Source organism: Schistocerca nitens, chromosome 2 (genome assembly GCF_023898315.1).
Source record: "Schistocerca nitens isolate TAMUIC-IGC-003100 chromosome 2, iqSchNite1.1, whole genome shotgun sequence".
NCBI lineage: Eukaryota > Metazoa > Arthropoda > Insecta > Orthoptera > Acrididae > Schistocerca > Schistocerca nitens.
The window spans coordinates 868,040,291-868,063,170 of record NC_064615.1 but is presented as its reverse complement, the minus strand read 5'-3'; the positions used below and the strand labels follow the sequence as shown (position 1 = coordinate 868,063,170).

Genomic DNA, 22,880 nt, shown 5'->3' with positions numbered 1-22,880 from the left:
AAGCTATCCATTCGTTTTCTACTCCTTTCGCCTGTTCTTACGACTCCTTTCCCCTGTTCTTATCAACTATTGCCTAACGCTCCCTCTGAAACCTGTGAGTTAATGAGCATTTCGCTCTCACTTAAATATATGGCCGAAAGAGTCAGCCTATAGGAATTGTGAAACGAACCCTGTCGTCCAGGTCCGCGTGCCACGAAGGGCGCAGATTCACCACGAGATGGGGAAACCCATAGGCGTCTATTGCCTATTGAGGCCTAAGCGCTTTAGTGTGCGAGTGAGACAGGCGAGAACCTACATCATTGGGAAACCAAGAAGAAGGCTTTTGCGGCCTAGGAGACGTAGCAATGTTAAATATTGCGGACCTAAGATCGGCCATAAAGGGAAATATTTATGAAAATGCAGGGAATCAAGCCATAGTAATTTTAATCTGCCGTCCTCCGTAAATTTTCATGGTTATCCCAATAAAACTGTAATATTGATGATATCTATAATAGTTTAGGATTTACTGTTAAAGTGAAATTAACAAGTTTTGTAACAAAGACCTGAATGCTAAAATCTGATCGCTTTGGATCATTTTAACGATCGACATTTCTTATAGAAGCGCACCATTCAAATAACAAATGTTGTAAATATCAACTCTATAACTTCATTTTTTTTAAAAATATAGTAAATTTAAATTATCAGTATTTACAGTTAAGTATCAGATCATCATTTCCTCCACACAACACACATCGAACGATGACAGCATGACACCTTATTGAATCATTAGGTAACAGAATATTTGTTGTAATGTTTAATGGATAATAGTTACTTTTGCCTTTATTTATTTATCAGAAAGCACATTGGTGCAAGGCTACTGGCCGAGGCATTCAAAACTAAGAAGGAAATTGTATTGGTTTTATGTAAAAGAATTTAACGTTTATTATGTGATGGATATTATTGTTACTCTATAACGAACGTGAAAGTGGTGAAGCTTTGATTATTTAAATATGTTAAAATGTAAAATATTGTAGAATAAGCTGTAGCCAATCAGATGCACGGATTTAGGAATGGGAACTGCCCTAGTCGATTGAGTGACGATGTTCGGCGCGTAGGAAAACGCGGCCGGAGACTGGCAGAGAGGGGCAGATCTGGTCGAGACACCAAAGGAGACAGTTCGGATGGAGACGCGAAAACGAACAGTTCGGCTGGAGACACCAAAGGATTCATTTCGGATTGAGACACGAAAGCGGATGGTCGATCTTTAGTTAGTTAGGAAGTGAAACGACTTAGAAAATTTCGTGTTGTGCGGTATGGTGGGACTTAGCCTCTGAGCGGTGAGCAGCCGCGCGCCTGGTGTGAACTCTAACATTTCGCGTACTTAACGAGATCTGTAATTTGCGATGAGATTGCGAATAATCGAACTGTTCCAACCATTCGAACATTCTCGAGTGTAGCAATAACTCTAAATACGACCACTTTCGCTATTAGTTTGTTTTCTGAATAAAAATTATTCTACCAAAATAGCAACTGTGTGGCCTACATCATTTATGGGTCGTTAATTTTGTTCGCGATATTATTATTACTGTTATTACACATTATATTAACTTTGTATTTCGCAAACTTGCCATCAGCCAAACAATTTAACCAAAGGGTCACAAGTGTCTAATTTAGGGCGTGTAATGACACCTAGTCGAGTTTGAGCCAAGACATGACGACGAAGAGGAACCGCATCTGATCCCGAACATCTTTGGGATGTTAGCTCGCAAATTTTCAACAACCTCTGGTTCTTTCAATTTATTAGGACCGATTATCGTGGCGATTAATGCTGCCTGCATCCCTGACACTACTACAATTCTGTTCAAACTTTGACTTAATAACTTTATTACAAATTTATGTTCATTTGAGACAAATTCTCTCGACGTAGAAACTTGGTGCCAAGATGTATAACGCAATTAGTTTAATGTTTGTAGCCGTTTACGATCATATTAAAACTTTTCTGCAACAAAAATAAATGTATTACATGTTACAGTTTCATAACCGATAATGCCCTCCCAAAATGTAAATGAGCAAAATAGGAAGGTTGAAAAAAAAATAAAGGAAAAGTCAACAAACATTATTCTTATGAATCTCAGTTTCATGATTTTATTAACTATCATGTCATAGAATTGTTTAGTGTGAAGAATATTCCCATAAAACCTTCCGAAAAAATACAGTGTCGAAAAAGCTTACATGTCCGAAACTATCCAATCTTCTCTTGCTTTAAGAATTAACATTAAGTGTTTTTTTTTTTTTCATTTTCAGTTCATGCGTAGTATGGGACTGCATGTACAACTCTGAACGAGATCTTATTTCCCTTTGGCACAAAATGTGTTCTCACCGATTCTGAAAAGCAACTACTACATCATGGAAGTTTCAGAGCTTCAGGTTCCTCTATTCAACATGTGGTGAGGATATGAAATCTTTCTTCGAAGAACCACGGCACCACTGTATTCTGCCGGCTGGGGTGGCCGAGCGGTTCTAGGCGCTACAGTCTGGAACCGCGCGACCGCTACGGTCGCAGGTTCGAATCCTGCCTCGGGCTTGGATGTCTGTGATGTTCTTAGGTTAGTTAGGTTTAAGTAGTTCTAAGTTCTAGGAGACTGATGACCTTGGCAGTTAAGTCCCATAGTGCTCAAAGCCATTTGAACCATTTTTTTGAACCACTGTATTCTTGGCGTGTCGCTGGCAACTGTTTCTATACCATTCACCAATAACAACAGGACTCACAGAAAAACCACTCTTGAGTGGGATTTTCCACGAATATCCCCAGGTCACGTTTCACTAACTGGAGCAGCTTTAGTTCTGGCTCCACAACGTGCGGGTCGCAGAATACAGAATTTTCAAAGTCAGAGATCATATAAAGTTTTTAACTCCGTTTCCATAGCGTTTTCTTGTGTTCGTAATCTCTGCCTTTAAGCCCATTTCAATCTCAAGTATCCATCTTAGTACTGCCTTTTTCATAAATAAAACAGTTTGTATTAGCTGGCGTTCAAAGGCATATAAAACTTTTTGAAAAACAGCATCATCGCCTGTGACCGTTGAGACTAATTACTCATAAAATCCGCTACAGAAAATTCGTCCGTTTAGCCACTTCCCAGTTAAGCAAACCTGCAAAAACAGATCGTATATATTCTCCCATCCTACTATGCATAGATAGAACACAATTTAACAAAATTTATGATAACTCCAACCGGGAGTAGATTACAGACCGGTGAAAAGGAACAAGCTGTTTCGGAAATGACAGCGGAGATCACGAAGTAGACAAATAACCAAAGCAATTCCAGAGAGCAGCAAAATCGTTTTCAGCGTATACGACAATACAGAGAACAATCCAGTCCACAAACGTAAATCAGGCAAAGTCAAAACTCTGCTATTCAATGGCACAGAAGTGACTTGAAAGAGACTGGTCAGCAACAGCCGGGTTGCGGTTCAAATGGTTCAAATAGCTCTGAGCACTATGGGACTTAACAGCTGAGGTCATCAGTCCCCTAGAACTTAGAACTACTTAAACCTAACTAACCTAAGGACATCACACACGTCCATGCCCGAGGCAGGATTCGAACCTGCGACCATAGAGGTCGCACGGTTCCGGACTGAAGCGCCTAGAACCGCTAGGCCACTCCGGCCGGTCGGGCTGCGGTATTTAGCAGTAAAAACTCGTCAGAGGGCAGCGACACCTCACGTGCTCGCCGCGGCTGCTGTCGCGTGGAGCCCAAACAACTCTCGCGTGTTCTTTTTGTCCATACTCGGGCTAGGGAGAGAATCTGAAACACCGTCAGATAGCGAACATACATTATTGAACATTTGGTAATTATATTATAAAATGACAAATTATTTATATTTTGTACCTCATCAAATGTCCGAATTTTTAGAGGTATATGGCCTGTATCTAACTCATCAAAACATCTTTTTTAATTTTTTTCTATTTAACTGTAATTAACGTATACCATCCACTCCCATCCCCTCCCCCATAGAAGCGAACAGCAGTGTCCAAACTGCGAGCATTCAGTCAATTATAAAGCTTACAATTTTAATATAAAAACTTAAGAGTGTAAAAGAAAGAGGGCGATCTTTATTAAAAGATGGTTATGTGATGTATATTCTATTTATTATGAAGGGAACAGGGACTCTTGGATAATGTGAGTAAGGCTTGGTCTGTGGAAGTATTTAGGAGGATGTTATGCGGAAAAGAATTTGGGGTTCCTTGTGGGAACGAGCTGAAAGGTAGCATGTATGTGTTAGGAGATGAGTGGGATGCCAGATGGGTAAGGAAATGGACGACTGGAGCTTTCCCTTGTGATGGGAGTGATGTGGTAGGCTGTGGTTAGAAGTAAGCGTAGATTTCAGAGCTCGAGAAGGTGATTGAAATTAATCTTGGAAAGGACCTGATGAATTTGAAGATGAAAGGAAGGTGGAATATATTGTTAGAGATATAGCAGAAGTCTGAAGGATTGAGGATACCATAGGGCGCTGGAACTCAGTCTTACAGGAGATGTAGGAGAGGCGAAGCTATAGTAGGTGTTGAAGGAAGTGTGGAAACTTTATGAGCTGCTACAGAATATGAGTGGGAAACGATTGTCGCATACAGAATGCATATTGCTCCAGGATTTAAGGCAGCGATAAAACTTGGGAGAAACTACATTGGCAAAGATAAGTATGATGATTGTACATGTATGGATGTTGGACGTAGGGGTTGATCTTCATGTTCAGTCACTCACTAGTTTCAGGAGTTTTGGTCGATTTTGGGCTTTCTTATGGATTGTTCGTAGGTGAGGGTTCAAGTTAGTTTTTGATCGAATATTAGTCCAAGTTACTTTGATATTTCAGTTACGTGGATCGGATGTTGTGGATTGTCAGGTAAAGGTCTGTGGAAAGGAATGATCGGGTGGTCTTTCGTAGAAGTAAATTTTGCAAATCTGTAGTACGGTCGTATGGGACCAAACTGCTGAGGTCATCGGTCCCTAAGCTTACGCACTACTTAATCTAACTTACGCTAAGGACAAAACATACACCCATGCCCGGAGAAGGATTTGAACCTCGGACGGGGGCAGCAGCGCGGACCGTGACAAGGCGCCCTAGACCGCGCAGCTACCCAGAGCGGCTTCGTATAAGTCTTGTAAGTGTTGTTGCAGGGTTTATTTTAAAGGTATCACTGGTTACACAAAGAGGTGAGGTTCACAAGGTGAATGGAGGATAGGAGGCTGCAAGCGAAGTGGTGTCGTCAGCAGACTGAAGCACTCACACCGGAGGGGACGAATGTGGGCCTTCGGCTCTTTGTAGCACATAAATGAGCGGTGATAGTACAGCTAGTACGTGCTGTGGTTGGACAGAAATCATCACAGCCATAGGCTGAGTATTTAACGGAAAGAATGCGTCGACATCATGGGAATGAAGCAATGTACGTAGCAAAGAAGACATTAATCATGGACATCCTCGGGTCTTTTTCTTTATTAGTCATCAGTCTTTTATCTGGTATGATGCATCCAGCCACGAATCCCTCTCCTGTGCTAAAATTTTCATCTCTGTGCAACACTTGCAAGTTGCTTCCTCAGTTATTTGTTGGATGTATTCCAGCCTCTGTCTTCCTCTACAGTTTTTACTCTCTACACCTTCTGCGTAACATTAAACAGCTCCACATGTTATAATTTGTTATCGAAACTCTAACCTGTTCTGAAGCGCAGACGTTGGGCTGCACTCAACATGAAAATGGGTAAACGACCGAATCTACAGTAGTGTGTTTCATGAACATTTAATTTTAACAGTCAAGTCACAATGATGTCTTTCAAAACGTTTTTCACTAACGTTAATACTCGTATATAGTGTGAACGCCAAGCCCACAGACAAAATTTCTACGATTGTTCAAGGATAATCCCGAATATTCTGTTATAAGACACCCGTGGCCTCCAGTGAGGTAACGTAATTATCAGTTCCGTAAAAAATACCTTCATAACAGTTAAGAACCATAATTTAAACCACAAATCGGAAATAATTCAACAACCCTCGTCTGCAAATGTACTGTTTTGTGACTGTCATCACGACAGTAATGGTGGTGTGCCGCTCTTCCGCTGTATTCAATGAACTCATACGCGATGATCATTCTGGGCAACTTTTCATCCGTAAATCCTTCTTGCTGCTGTTTATCACTCTTAACAACCAGCACTGCCAGAAAAACACACCTGGGCCAATATCGAGCGAATGAAAGGTTAAGGGTGAAGAGTGAACTGTAGGTTACTGTTCTAAGCAGCAAGTACCGCGTGTGACAGAAACAAGTTTGTTCCCAAACAAACAAGCAGTGCATAACGACGACATTTGCGATGTTGTGCAGATATTTTCACTGCAGTACACCTGAGAAAATAAATGACGGTAAGAGACTTAATGAAATATAATTTCTCCGAAACGAGTCACCAGAAACCACGTGTCCCTTATGCCAAAATATTCAGAAAATATCCCGTTCGAAATTTTGTCGTTGGAATAAGGGTTCACCTCGTACATTCAACAAAGTTGGAAGGCTGCAAGGAGAGAAGGTGAGTAGAACGAAAAGCGCACAGCTGCAAACAGTGGGTAGTTGGAGAGCGGAGGGCGGAAGACGACCGGGCGTTGTTTGTGAAGGCAATCAGCTCGCATTGAGACCGGCGCGGCGGATCCCATTAGGCCGGCCTCCCGGCTCTGTGTGCGACGCCGTCTGCCATTCAGCTGCACCTGCGCTGTGGGCAACCCGCACAACGATCCGCGCTGCGCGGACGGCGCATTGCGCACAGTCCGCGAATCACCCGCAGCCTCTCTCCCCCACACGCTTATCTACACACGCGTCAGCTGACAAACCTTTCGCAAATGGCTCACATCAGTTTGTGACTTTTTGCAGCAACTCTGACTTTGATACGAGGGATGGATTGGATACTGCCATACTGTAGAACCGGTTACATGATAAGTATCTCGACACCATTTCCATCCCTCCAGTGGTTATTCATGTGCTTCCGCAGGAATATTTTAACATTGTAAGCGATATGGTCTATCACACAATCAGCTTAACAGCGCATGCATCGAAGTTGCTGACAAGACTTATACAGGGTGATTCTTATTTACATTTAGAAACACCCGAAGCGACGTAGAAGCCTCTGTGACAAGCAGCTTAATATAAGAGGCGTGCTGCCGCAAATGTCGGTAAATATCCCAAAAGTGGATGACAAATGTTGAATATGTGACGTCATCAAATAACATACCTCGCCACATGTGCAGCGGTTGGGTTTGTCGTTCCTGCACTCGCCAGTAGAGGGCAGTGTTACACATTGCCGCACAGCGGTACACATTTGGACCACCTTTCGTAAATGTGTTCTGTTGTAACTGTAGAAGCTACAAAATTACTGTCCTCGTTGTTATTTATCAAATGCAGTCCTTATTTTGTTCTTTCCTTTTGTCGTTTTTTTCTTTACAGACATTATTTAGTAAAGAAAATGTAGGTCATTCAGAACCGTATATTAAAAAAAAATGGTTCAAATGGCTCTGAGCACTATGGGACTCAACTGCTGTGGTCATAAGTCCCCTAGAACTTAGAACTACTTAAACCTAACTAACCTAAGGACAGCACACAACACCCAGCCATCACGAGGCAGAGAAAATCCATGACCCCGCCGGGAATCGAACCCGGGCGTGGGAAGCGAGAACGCTACCGCACGACCACGAGATGCGGGCCCGTATATTCATTTACTTGTGTCGCAATACGGTAGGTTTTTGTTGTACTGGACTTTGCACTTTAACCAGCGGACACTGCAAAATCGGTAAATAAAATAGTAAATCTTACCTCGGTGTAAACACTTAAATGTCTAAAGCAATGAAAAAATACTGCCTGCCAGACGCAAGACCCACGCACATAGGCACGGAGCCACACTGTCGTGAATACTTGACTCGTTTTGGGATGATCAGATACGTCAGACCCATAGACTCAACCTCTGCACATGTCCTCTGGAGATGTCACATGTTCAGCATCTGTCATTCACTTTTTGCGTATTTGCGGTCATTCGCGGCCCCGTGGGTCTTCTATTAAATTACTTGTCCCAGCGTCACCTACTTCGCTTCCGCGTTCTTTAACATTAGTAATAATCGCCCTGTAAGCAGAGGAAAAAAAGAATATCTGGGATCTGTCAGTTGACGATCATTTTTTCTTGAGGAAAGGGTAAATGCATCACAGAGGTAGTTCTCACGTTGCACTTGGTAATAGTAGCAAGACTTACGGAAAATCAAGGCTCTCCCATATGATTTGTCGATCTAGATGAAGCTATCACCAATGTAAAATTGAGAAAGATGTTTGAAATTCGCCGAAAAATAAAAATGGTTCAAATGGCTCTGATCACTATGGGAACTTAACATCTGAGGTCATCAGTCCCCTAGAACTTAGAACTACTTAAACCTAACTAACCTAAGGACATCACACACATCCATGCCCGAGGCAGGATTCGGACCTGCGACCGTAGGGGTCGCGCGGTTCCAGACTGAAGCGCCTAGAACCGCTCGGCCACTCCGGCCGGCGCTGAAAAATAGGTACAACGTATAGTGAAAGAAGAGTAATCGACATTATGTGCAAGAACAAATGGGAACAATTTCAATGGAAGACCAAGACAGAAGTGCTGAACTTAAAAATAAGATTAGACAGAGGTGTAGTCTTTCTTCCCTACTGTTCTGTGCATCAAAGAAGCAGTAATGAAAACAAAGGATGGTTTCAAAAGCGTAATTAAAGTTCTTCTGAATGGATATCAGTCAAAAGATTCGCTATTGACACCGGTACGTGAAAGTTTGTAAGACTCCCAGGATCTGTTGCATGGAACCAACAGTTAATGAAATTCATAATAAGTTATTAAAAGAAGAAAGTAATGAGGAATAGCATAAATTAGATTAACAGTGAACATAACGTCAAAATTGATGACCACATAATGGACGGTGTGAAGGGCTTCTGCTATCCTGGAAGTAAAATAGCGCAAGACGGACGAAGCGAGGAGAATAGAAGAAGCAGACCAGCACAGGATTCCTCTCTGAAAAACATCGATTAGCGGGAAAAATAGACATTAAATGGAGAAACAGATTTCTGAGAATGTACTTCTGTAACACAATACTGTATGAAAATGAATCATGAATGTGAGAAAACCGGAAAAGAAGATTTATTTATTTAGTAGCTGCTGAACGGGTATTCATTTTGACAGTTTTCTATTAGAAACGAAAACAAAAAATGAACTGTGTTTCTAGCGAAGTTGGTAAAAATTTTATTTCCATGTGTTTGTAAAAATATCTATAAAATTATGGAACAGACCTACAATGGAACATGTATTATGTACAAACGTATAAGTACACTATTCAAATTAAGAAACATGATCCCAGAATGTTTGTATATGCTGGGCCCAGCTGTTACGCGTATGAACAACGTGATTTTGTGAACGGCTCTATGGCAATGCCGCTTCTTATCTCTGTAGACGGCTACTGTTTCCGCCTACTGCCGTTTGCGCTTCGCAGTTGAAAGCTGTCCAGAATGCTACAATGTGTCAGGGATACCCTTAATTTGACTCGAATATACGAGTGTCTTACTACTGCTGTACATTAAAGTTTCACGCATGATGCGGCAATTTTTCATGCATCTCTGTGTTTATGACGTCGTATCTCCAGATCTATGTGTCATAAAGTATTATAATTTTGTAAGCACATTCAGTGGCATATGTGGATACTGGCTGGAAGATGTGTTGGGAATAGAGTTAGTAGAAAATAATAAATAAATTCAAACTTCATGCAGAATACAGTAGTTTTTCAAGCATCTCAATGTTTATGACGTCATATCTTCTGAACTGGGTTAGATAAATGTTTCGTATGCCGATAACGATTGTTGCCTTACAGTAATGTATATCTGTACAAAGTTTGGTTGAAGTCTCTCCAGTGGTTTAGGAGGAGACGTGGAACACACACACATCCATTTTTATACCATGTATGGATTTATTATGCAGCATACATTAAGAGCTTTTGAATCACATGAATATTTAGGCATATACAAAGACAACTAAACTACTACATACCAGCATTTCTCCTGCATAACGCAACACGATCGATAATACGTACAGGCGAATATCAAGGTCTTTTATGTAGTTTATCACACCCGTCACTGTCAGGAAATCTCCGAAAGGATTCTTATAGGCAAGCACCGGACAACTTGATACAACATGAACAGCTGTCTGTCGTGCCCTACAACTGTCACAAGATGGTTATGAAGATTAGCTCCGCTTATGGAAGGTGTCTGAAAATCTTCTATCCTCCGTTTGAATTCGATTCAAGATAGTCTGAATTGCCCGAGACTGCTCAAATCCAGACGATCTCTCTTGGATGCATGGCTTTTCAGACATTGTGCAGCACAATTTTGTTGCCAACAGCGTTTCCATTCACCGATGGTTTTGAATTCATTTTTAGTAAGAATCCTTTGCGCTCCACAAGAAATACATCTTTCAGTATGGGAAGGTCAGGTTACCCACAATCTTTTGTAATCACCGAGTAGCTCACTCTTCCCTCTGATATAAGGAGGTGGAATGTGACGAAATGTAGATTACAGATCTGTGGGAGTAGATCGTATTGGTCCACTAACAATGCGCATGGCTTCGTTATGTTGTACAACTACCTTTTTGCACGTATGGATTATTAGGCCAGACACACTCACAGCAATTTCCTGTTGAGTATGCCAACCCGTGGAGTTGATACTTGAAGATTGCCTGCTGATGATCCGCATATGGTGCCACAGAGCTTATTAAGAATGTTATTTATGCTTTTCAGCTTAATAGATGTTCACGCCAAGTGTTTCTTAAAAATCTCTACGTATTTTGGATGCATTTTATCACCAACTGGAGATAAAAAACTGTCGCCTCGAATCAAATATTTAAAACCGAGAAGCAGAATAATAGATCTCCTGGCTAAAATGAATTTGTCTCAAGACATGGAAAAGAAGATAACTGAAACGTTTGATACGTAATATTACAAAAGGACGCCAAAAATTAAATGGACTGAGAGGATAATAAATGAGAAAGTCCTCGCAGAATCGACGAAGAAAAGAATATGTCGAAAAGACTGATTAAAGAGTGCACAGGATGATATCAGCTACGGAATAACTTCCACGGGACTAGACAGAGCAGTACTGGCCAAATTCTGTAGTGCAAGACAGAGATTCGAAAATATCTAAAAATCAATTGAGTACAGTGCCTCTATGAGATGAAGAGATTTGCACAAAAGAGAAAATTGCTGTGCGTCGCACAAACTCGGCGGATAACTGATATCTATCGCCATTCGCTCACCCCCTACCCAACCCCTTCTCTCTCGAACAAAATAGAAAGAAGAGCGATATGGTTCATGCGCCTTTTCGTGTTTCCGTGGATGTAATTCCCGTTATAAGGTACCAAACACGTTAGCACTTACATAACTAGTATTATTTTCCATGTAAAATACAAAAAGGTTTCAAATCATACAGTATATTTATTAGAAACTTTCACATCAAAATTCAATTTCGGTAATGTAATTACGACAAAAGAATGAATCTTGTTCGTACATAATAAATCGTGTTTACGGGTTTGAAGAATAAGCTGCTTAATGTCTGAAAGCACTGCAGTTCTTTGAAATAAAATAGGAAATCACTGCAGCAAGTGCGTTACCTTCCCTTTATGCGACCAGAATTAGCCATTTCAGTGTAAGGAAATTATCTATGAGTTTACGGCGTTGATCTATCTGATGTGATACGCGTTGTCGCCGGAAAAAGTACAGGTTCATATGTAAAGCATTAATGTATGCTAATTTGCGAAAAACAACTTTCTGCGGCACAGAACTTAAAACACAACAGTTACATGGTTACGAACTTGTAATTTTCCAACGACTGAAGCCTAACGGTGCTTCAGAAACATCACTTCCTATCTCTATGGGGCGCTCGGAATACGTGTAAGCTCTCGTTGAACAAATTCTGAATAATATGGAAATCAGTTTTTGGTTTGGTTACTGCAGTGCCACTCATCGATCTGTTCTTCTTCGTTGAAACTAGACATACACAAAATGAAGCAGTGTGACGCCGTTAGTCAGCCAATTTACTTCCAGCTACTACTTCAGTGCCTCATAATCTAATTCCCTAAGCATCATCTGATTTAATTCGGACAACAGTTCATATTATTTTTATTTACGGTCGTCTTATAATTCTTTTTCGAGATATTATCTATTCCGTTCAACTAATGTTCCAACACCTTTGCCAACTGTGATAGAATTACATCAAAAGTCTGCCCCTGGTAGCTAAATGGTCAGCCCAACGGAATCTCATACCTAGCGGCCCGGGTTCGATTCCCGGGTGGGTCGGAGATTTTTCCCCGCTCAGGGACTGGGTGTTGTGTTGTCCATATCATCATTTCATCCCCATCGACATGAAAGTCGCCGAAATGGCTTCAACTGGAAAGACTTGCACCAGGCGAACGATCTACCCGACGGGAGGCCATAGCCGCACGGCCTTTCCATTTTTACGTCATCAAAAAGCTGCGTAGTTTTAATTTTTTTCCCCTAAACATTATGCCCTTCCCGAATTGAAGGGATTGGTGCAATATCCGGGTAAGTCACATTTACTTAATTTCGAGTAAAACACAAAAATCTGTCCACAAATTTGAAAAAAAGAATAATAATCAGTCTTCTGTTTTCCCAACCTTTATCTAGGCCACCAGCACCCCGTAATAGCTTCCTACATAAACAAAAATTTATAGTGATATTTACTGAATTTTAAAAGATTATACTTGTCTCTTTCTTGCGTTAAACAACTTCGTTTTTGAATATGATGTGAAATGAGTTAACAAGTAATTAAAAAACAACCACTATTAGCTCTTTACAGGTTATGAGGCATTTAAGAATTAAAAAAATGGATAGCCTAATAAAGGCCTTAAGTGAGAAAGGTTAACAACAAGATTGTTACTCTTCTCCTTCTGATGATCTGGGTGTAGTAGCTTCCGCAACACTTGTGTCGCAGATCAAAAAATGGTTCAAATGGCTCTGAGCACTATGGGACTTAACTTCTAAGGTCATCAGTCCCCTAGAACTTAGAACTAATTAAACCTAACCAACCTATGGACATCACACACATCCATGCCCGAAGCAGGATTCGGACCTGCGACCGTTGTGGTCGCGCGGTTCCAGACTGTAGCGCCTAGAACCGCTCGGCCACTACGGCCGGCTCTTGTGTTCAATGGAGTATTCAAACACCTTGTGCTTTTAAAATATTACAATGGGAAATGACAGATATTATGAAAATATATCAAAACTGAATTGTAACAAATATATACAGCAAACAGTAAACGTTCCATTAGAACTTATTCAAACCCCATGAACGGAAGTGAGACACTGTTTATAAGTTACTGCATTATTTAAGTTCAATGAAACAAGTAAATGTCTTTTTATTTAAGCACGACCTTTTGTTCACAGAGATATCACTGCATAAGTACCTGCATTATGCTCAACCCCTTCCACACGGCAGAACATGACTACTGGTTTCGCAATTACAAGGCAAATCCCGGACATGGTTCTTGCCTCAAAAAGCCGAAGTCGACAAGTCCATTCCCTGTGTTATTCTGAATTGACCCACCGACAAGTCTCATTCTTGTGTCATATTCTCGAACAATTTTTAAACTATGCCATGGTTACAAAATCTCATTTTCGGCCAAAAGTGGACAAGTCTGGTTACTGAACCAATTATTTGAATTTCTCTTTACTGCATATTATGGGCATATATTTGGTTCTAATAGTAACCAGATCAATTATAAAAAATTATTTGCTTCAGTTTATAATCACAGTTTTTATTTTATCTAACGCTGACAAAATACTCTGACGGAAAAAAATCCCAACGCCAAGAATGAGCAGTGAGAGGTAAACGAAAGTTGGTAGTCGTGTTTCTACACTACGAGGATGGAAATCAGGTTTGCTTCAAATACACGCTGTAACGGACATGAGCATTACATACCCTTGAGAATGGAGGTGGAGAGTTGATGTTAGTCGAAAATTTCCTTAAGGCGGCAAAGACACCGTTACCAACATCTCACTGAGTTTGAACGAGGTCGTGTAAATGGGCACGAGACGGTGGATGCTCCTTCTGCGATATTGCAAGAAGACTTGGCGGAATGTACCCACTGTACATGATGGTTGGCAGCAACGGTTAAGGGACTACCCAGAGGGAAGACCGTTGCGTTCGGCGTATGGCTGTGGCGCATCGTTTTGCGTCTGCAGCAGCAAGAAATTCGGGCAGTAGTTGATATCACAGTGACACAACGAAATTTTGAAAATCGGTTACTTCAAGGATATCTCAGAGCCAATCGCCCTGTAGCGTGCATTCCACTGACCACAAACCACCGCCGTTTGCGTCTTCAGTGTAGTGAAGCAAAAGCAGTTTTGAGGGTTGGGTGGACGTCTGTTGTGTTTCCTGATGAACGCCGGTTCCGCCTCGGTGTCACTGTTGGCCGTGTGTTGCTTAGAAGGAGGCCAGATGAGTTCCTCAAGTAGTCCGTCTGCAGCCTAGAAACATTAGATATACATCTGGAGTGACGTCTCGGGTGCAATTTCATAAGTCAGCAGGAGCACTCCCGGGGTTATCACAACCACTCTGACTGAAAATCTGTACCCCAGTCTGGTGATTCGATCTGCTGTGCTGTCATTCATGAACAGCATTTTAGGGGGTGTTTTCCAACAGGATAACTCTCGACCACATACCCTTGTTGTAACCCATCACACTGAACGGAGTTGTTGCCTTGGCCTGCTCTATCACCATATCTGTCTCCAGTCGAGCTCGTATGGGACGTTATCTGACGACAATCGCAGCGTCATCTATAATCAGTGCATCGACGAAGTGCAACATGCATGGCACTCCACCTTGAAACTGTCATACGGCTCCTGTACTACAAGTTTGCATGCTTGTATTCACCATTCTGCCGGTTACACCAGTGATTAATATACCACCATTTCACGTATCTCGAACGTACATTAACCCGTGACTTTGCAGCACTAATCACTTACGTACGTTATCTAGACAAACATATTTTTGAAATTTCATTACTCTACATTAATTATTCCTTGATGTTGGTATATTTTTACGGCAGTGTAAGCGTGTCACAAGTGTAACTGACACAGGTGCTCGGGAAGTGGACATGACGACAGACCGCAATACGAAGCCCTTATGATGGCACTTGGTACCGAAACCGATAGCCAGGATGCAAAATAAAAAGTGCGTTTGTAGGCTAAAGCAAGTGATTTTTTTTTCTCTGCTTACAGCTTGCTCAGTGCAGATAACGGTATTGACCATTAAAATTGCTACACCACGAAGATGACGTCCTATAGACGCGAAATTTAACCAACAGGAAGAAGGTGCTGTGATATGCAAATGATTAGCTTTTCAGAGCATTCACACAACGTTGGCGCCGGTGACGACACCTACCACATGCTGAGATGAGGAAAGTTTCCAACCGATTTCTCATACACAAACAGCAGTTGACAGGCGTTGCCTGATGAAACGTTGTTGTGATGCCTCGTGTGAGGAGGAGAAATGCGTACCATCACGTTTCCGACTTTGATAAAGATCGGATTGTAGCCTATCGCGATTACGGTTTATCCTATCGCGACATTACTGCTCACGTTGGTCGAGATCCAATGACTGTTAGCAGAATATGGAATCGGTAGGTTCAGGAGGGTAATACGGAAAGCGGTGCTGGATCCCAACGGCCTGGTATCACTAGCAGTCGAGATGACAGGCATCTCATCGGCATGGCTGTAACGGATCGTGCAGCCACGTCTCGATCCCTGAGTCAACATATGGGGACGTTTGCAAGACAACAACCATCTGCACGAACAGTTCGATGACGTTTGCAGCAGCAGGGACCATCAGCTCGGAGACCGTGGCTGCGGTTACCCTTGACGCTACATCACAGACAGGAGCGCCTGCGATGGTGTACTCAACGACGAACCTGGGCGCGCAAATGGCAAAACGTCATTTCTTCGGACGAATCCAGGTTCTGTTTACAGCATCACGATGGTCGCATCCGTGTTTGGCGACATCGCCGTGAACGCACATTGGAAGCATGTATTCGTCCTTGTTCGCATTGACGGCACTTTGAACAGCGGACGTAACGTTTCAGATGTGTTACGACCCGTGGCTCTACCCTTCATTCGATCCCTGCGAAACCCTACATTTCAGCAGGATAATGCACGACCGCATGTTGCTGGTCCTGTACGGGCTTTTCTGGATACAGAAAATGTTCGACTGCTGCCCTGGCCAGCACATTCTCCAGATCTCTCACCAACTGAAAACGTCTGGTCAACGTTCGCCGAGCAACTGCCTCGTCACAATACGCCAGTCACTACTCTTGATGAACTGTGGTATCGTGTTGAAGCTGCATGGGCAGCTGTACCTGTACACGCCATCCAAGCTCTGTTTGACTCAATGCCCAGGCGTATCAAGGCCGTTATTACGGCCAGAGGTGGTTGTTCCCGGTACTGATTTCTCAGGATCTATGCACCCAAATTGCATGAAAATGTAATCACATGTCAGTTCTAGTATAATATATTTGTCCAATGAATACCCGTTTATCATCTGCATTTCTTCTTGGTGTAGCAATTTTAATGGCCAGTGGTGATATGCCAGTCACAAGACTCATAACCTAAAACAAATCATTTCGTAACAATACAGGTAGACGATACACAGTATTACGATCTCGTCTTTCGTCTTTTCATTGCCAGATGTTCACGCATTCAGAAGTAGACCTGCAATTACTATTCGGACTGCCGCTATTCAACAGTTCATCAGAGATCCGACGGCAAAGAGAATTTCCGGTAAAGGAGGATTTAAAGATTCATACGGCGGACTTTTCTCGCCTCGCCGGCGGCGGAGGGTGTGGGCTATTAAAACGGAATGGAGGCGAGACGGGGCAGGCGGTATTTGGCAGAGGGCCGCCACCGGCCGCGTAGGGGAACGTCCGGCTGACGAGCGGCGGGCGCCGAGATCATCGTCGGCGGGCTGCTGTATTATTCAGGCCGGCTGGCGGCGTGCCGGAGACGATTAGCTGCCGACTCAGCTCGCGCGGCGCTCCGTAATGCACGCGGCCAGGCGCGGCCGGCCGCAGTTTGGCGTAAATAACGCAACAGCCCGCTGCGGTCGGGCGGCCCGCCAAGCGCCCGACCACAGCCAGCGGGCCGGCGGACCGCCGCCTCCGAGGCCGCTCTGTCTGCTGTCTGCTGTCCGACAGGGTGGCCACCCCTGACACTGCTGCCGGCGACGCTAACGAGGGGAAGCATACTCCCAGCAGGCTGCTCATATTTCTCACGATTCTAACAAGGTGTAGGGAAGGTAGCAAGCAGAGCTCCGCCGTTCCGGCCACACACGTACAATCGACCACCGTGTCATCCTCAACCACTGGTCTGAAAATCGTGTACGATACTGCTTGGCCATCACAGTGCCTTGCACGAGCTCCGCTAGGCCCATGGAGCCAGCTTGTCTCCATCCTGCAGTATAGGTTGTAAGGTGACGTGGTCTCCTGACCTTCATTTCTTACATATTCCGTCCTCACAATCGTATTCTGCACATCAAGACGCTTCATTCATCCCAAACTCGATAAGGTAGAGTCAATTTTGTATGAATTAATGTAAGTGATATGCATATCTAATAAGTAAATCGCAAGTGCGCACTGAGGTTGGAAAAATCGAGGCTGGCGTACACAACATGACGGCCACAGGAATTTTCGTTCTACAGAAGAAACCAACCCGCTGGGAGACTGTCCCTTCAGAGGGCTGGGTCAACAACATACCTCAGAAGTTAAGTCCCATAGTGCCCAGAGCCATTTGAACCATCAACAACATACCTACTTCGGCCGAAGCGACCGCCCAGAGAGAAGACAGCTTTTGCCGGAACGAAGGAACAGCGATTCCCATGTTCGTCTTAAAAGCAAATTCCGCTACATTGTGTGGGAGCGCCCAGATGACGCATTTTTCCACGGACCAACTGCGTAGTTACAGAGTTATACCAGGACAACAGTATACGCCTAATGGAGATGTTACAGATTTCCGCATTGGTCGACTTAAACGAAACGACATTCTGCCATTTAAAAGAGCAACGTTGATTGGCGGGATATTTCTGACGCAAACAGTCAGAGGAGTGGGGGAAGGCAACGAATGATATACCCTTGCAACTTTTCCAGAAAAAGGGGCCGTTCCGCTGTCGCTCTTGGAGCGGGAACACGTAACGAGAGCAAATGCGCTCGTACGTTTACGCAAAGAGCGAGGAACAAAGTCTCTCCTCAGTACTTCACTGGGAGAGCACCTCTGTCGTTAGCGAATCGGAGTGACACTCTATATTCAGTCGCTCGCGATTAAGCATTGTTCACTGTGTTGGCCGACACACTTATTTTGCGTTGTGAACACGGACAGAGTACTAGTTACAGGCCTGTGAGCAAGTATTGAGTGGAATCATGGTCGACTGGTTATCTGACTGCTGTGCCACGCCAATAGTTATTAGATTACGGGCAGATAGGAGACTTGACTTCATCAAGGTGTAGGCAGAGTTTGATTGGCGAAGGTCAATCCAGATAGAAAGAGATAGTTGTATTACTTGTCAGCAGCGAGCGACGCAGGCAGCAGTCGTCGCAGCTCACGGTATTGTGCGCTACAGCATATGCAAGCAACATCTGTCCTCCCTAACAGTACACTCCACTACATTTCTCACGCAACATCCTTGACCATACCTAGAAAAGTTATTCAAGTTGTGTAGGAGCGGCTCCCAGCCATTCTGCCGAGTAAATAACATTCTTAAAGAAAAGGAGAAAAGAACCTTTCAATACTTTGTAAAATAATAGCATTAATATCCATAAGAGGCACTCTACTGTTCCGAAAAGAACCCGGAAATTTATTAATTTTTATAAGAACAAGTTTCACTTGATTTCTCACAATTTTTTTTTCAATAAATAATATTTTTCGTTCGTTTAATGTTTTTCTTAAACTAACTAGCAATACTCCTGTACCCAAGTATCCCACTAGTTATGTAAGAATATAGAATATTTTTGTGTCTTCTCCTTACAGTGGACGACTCCAGAAGATATTTGTTGCTGAATTTTTTTCAAGCGGTTCTTGTTGGTACATTAGGAGCGTCTGTCTGACTTCTGTAGTAGAGTGAGGTGGAAACTGTTTCTTGCAGGAGCCAAAGGGTACTTGTTCGATCAATCCATTGCGCAACTTAACAAAATAAAACCCACACACTTACAAGGCATCAAAAGAACTGTTTCCCTAGTATTCTACAGATTCGCACCCTCCCATCAGCATGTTGAAGAAGCTCTCCGGATTCATCAGAGTCCGCAGCTCGTGGTCGTGCGGTAGCGTTCTCGCTTCCCGCGCCCGGGTTCCCGGGTTCGATTCCCACCGGGGTCAGGGATTTTCTCTGCCTCTTGATGACTGGGTGTTTTGTGATGTCCTTAGGTTAGTTAGGTTTAAGTAGTTCTAAGTTGTAGTGACCATAGATGTTGAGTCCCATAGTGCTCACAGCCATTTTTTTGATTCATCAGACTATGCATTGTTCTGTCGCTGCACCAACGTCCAGGCCGATGGTCATGTGCTCATTTCAGTAGTAGTTGCCGATGTCGTGGTATTAACATTGGCATATCCATGGGTTGTCGGCTGCGGAGACCCTTTGTTAGGACGGCTGGATGCAGTGTGCGTTCACACTCTGTCCAGCATTAATCCCAGATAGATATCAGTTAAACCACAGTTCGCCGCCTGTCCTGTTTTGTCTGCCCAGGCTACGACGTCCTACATTTGTAGTGAGGCGTGGCCACCCAACCACACGGCGTCTGGACATGGTTTTACCTTGGTTTCGCCACGTGTTGAAGACATTCACCACAGCACTCCACGAATACCCGACAACTCGTGCAGTCTCCGACACGCTCCTGCAGCCTCTCAGCCACTACAATCTGCCCTGGGTCAAACGCAGATCGCGCGCCTTCCCATTCTACACACGGACAGCACGTTGACTGATATTACAAACACCGTGCTTGCGTCTGACTACCAGTCATTCCTCACCAGATGACGCTACTGTCGCCTGGACGATCGGTAGTCATAATGTTCTGGCTGATCAGTGTAGAAAGGAGGTAGCAGACAAAAGATTTAGCTCTCTGAGACCATTCAGAGACGACACACGATGCGAAAGCAGCTCACGTCGTTAGAGAATCGTTATGAATTGCAGGGATATTTGAACATGACCAGAACTTGGTGAAAAGACTGGCAGTTGACCTTCGACAAGCATAACATAAGCCAGTATGCAAACGCACAAACACAGTATGAGTGTCTATCATCGACATCTGTTTCAGTCATCAGATATATGGGAGATCTGCTTAAAGAATGAATCTTTACCCCCTGATTCAAGCTTCAGCGCACACTTTGCTGCAGAGCGAAAGACTGAGCTAGAAACAGTCTCCTAGGCTGTAGTTAAGCCATTTTTCCGCAACACAGATTCTTCCAGGACTACTAGTCTCGCTACGTGGTCGGGGGAGCTTCTGAGAAACTTGAAAAGTAGGAGAGAGGTTTACACTCGTTTGATTTACACTGAGGTGACAAAAGTCATGGGACAGCGATATCTACATATATAGATGGCGGCATTATCGCTTACACTAGATGTAAAAGAGCAGTGCACTGGCGGAGCTGACGGACCACAGGCGGGGAATTAACAGACTTTGAACGCAGAATGGTATCTGGAGCAAGACGCATGGGACAATCCACTTCGAATATCAGAAGGGAATTCTGAGATTCACAGTGTGAAAACTGTGCCGAAAACACCAGATTTCAGCACCGCGAACAAAGCAGTGGCTCACCTCCTTCACTTTAAACTTCGAGCAACGGCGTTTACGTAGACTTGTTAATAATAATGGACAAACACCGCTAAGTGAAATAACCACAGAAATGTCCGCCCCAGGTAGCTGAGTGGTACGAAGTGTAGCACCATTACAGCCGATCAACAAGATGAAATGCCTAGGAATTATCTTCACTACAGACGTTCGACGCACGGCGGCACTGAGTTACAGATATCTTCTGCAAACAATTCGTGCGAGTTTCCGAAGTCACAGGTTAAGGGCACTGGATATGATACAACGGGTCACCTTTGCCAACACTTATCTAGCTTCTCGTATCCCCCACCTGGTACAAGTTCTTCCTATGCCGGTGGTGTTGGCCCGCCGAATCCTGGCGGCACTAGGATATTTTGTGAGCACAGGTCTGCTTTTTAAGGTAGGATACGAAACCCTCACCCTTCCTCGTAGTCGTGGAGGTCTTGGACTAGTCCACGTACGCGACCGAGCAGTGGCTATTTACGTATGCACGATGATAAAGATGTGGACACGCCACCGGACAAGTCTGACGGGCACCTTGATCGACGAACTGGCTCCACCTTCTCGTTAGGCACCGGTAGCGGTGTCTCACATCTCACCATCGCTTGCCCATATGCGAACCTTTTTTGTGGAACACAGTTATGCACATATAGAACTACCGACTACCAGGACGGCAACGGCACGTGATATGTATCGCATCTTGACGACGGCCGAATAATGCCGTAGAGCGCGGCCAACCAACAGTTACATGGTCAGTGGTATGACGTACAGTGCACCACCCACACTTTGATACGGGAACTCGCGTGCTGTGGTATCGGGTGGTAAATGGGAAATACGTGACTCGTTCCGGGTTGCATACAATTCATATGGCGGGCGAGCCACTGTGTCCGCAGTGCAGTGTTACAGACACAGAAGAACATCGCCTGATATGCGGGCCTTCGGCGGACGTATGGTGTTTGGTCCCAAAAAATGATCGCCTTCCTCCTTCTGGTGGTGCCGCAAGCAATAGAACCACTGATACTACTTCTCCCAGATATAACCTATTATCCCCGAACAAAGACAAACGCAGTGACTTGGATTCGAGGTTTGACTGTGCTTTATCTTTTCTGAGACGGCAGTAAGAATGTGCTCGACTTTTGGGCCTTACTACAAGAACATCACTCACAGCTTATGAGACATCCGAGATATCGAACATATTACGCTAATTTTTTAGGGAGTGCCTTTCTTGATCCCCCACCCAGTTGGGGTGTCCCGGGTAGGAAAATGTAATTATTGCCTATAAGTATCAGAACAAGAAAGGACCAGGACAGTGGAAAGGATCCACCACCACACGTGAAGGCGTACCCGACACCAACTCGAGGTATAACGGGATCAGCGAGGTACGCGCCCAAAAAGAGGAACGTGATCCGTTATTGTTTTGTGCTGACAGAAGCAGGATTTTTTTCACTATTATGTAAAAAACAAAGACCACTTATTTACGTTTCCCAGAAATATTTTATTTTTTAAAGGTCATCGTCTTATATTTGTATTAAAAAACTGATAGAAGCAGTTTATGTTGGTTATTGCTACAAAAATAAACAAATAAATAAAGTGGTCAGCGCGGAAAAAACAATGGTAAGCGGCGTCAGAAAATCAATCCTAAGGGCCCGGGTTTTATACCCAGCTGGGTCGGAGATTTTCTCCGCTAAGGGACTGGGTGTTGTGTTGTCCTAATCATCATCATTTCATCCCCATCGACGCGCAAGTCGCCGAAGTGGCGTCAATTCGGAAGACTTGCACCCGGCGAACGATCTACCCGACGGGAGGCCATAGTCATACGATATTTACATTTTCATCACAGAAGTCAATATGGGACATACGACGAACGTGTCCATTAGGTTAGTACGGCGAAATGTGGCACTAATGGGCTAAAGCAGCAGACGACGTCGCGAGTGCCTTTGCTAGCAACGAGTCGTCGTCTATAGTGTCTCTCCTGGGATCGTC

The 22,880-nt window shown here is 43.7% G+C and overlaps 1 protein-coding gene across 1 annotated transcript in view; it reads right to left on the bottom strand.

Annotated features, from left to right (window-relative positions):
* Positions 1–17,058: 17,058 nt before the first annotated feature.
* LOC126235399 (uncharacterized) overlaps positions 17,059–22,880 on the bottom strand; it is a 30,318-nt gene continuing 24,496 nt past the window's right edge. The window contains exon 2 of the mRNA XM_049944121.1: positions 17,059–17,311. Coding sequence (XP_049800078.1) covers positions 17,059–17,311 — 253 coding nt within the window. The remainder of the gene's footprint in view (positions 17,312–22,880) is intronic.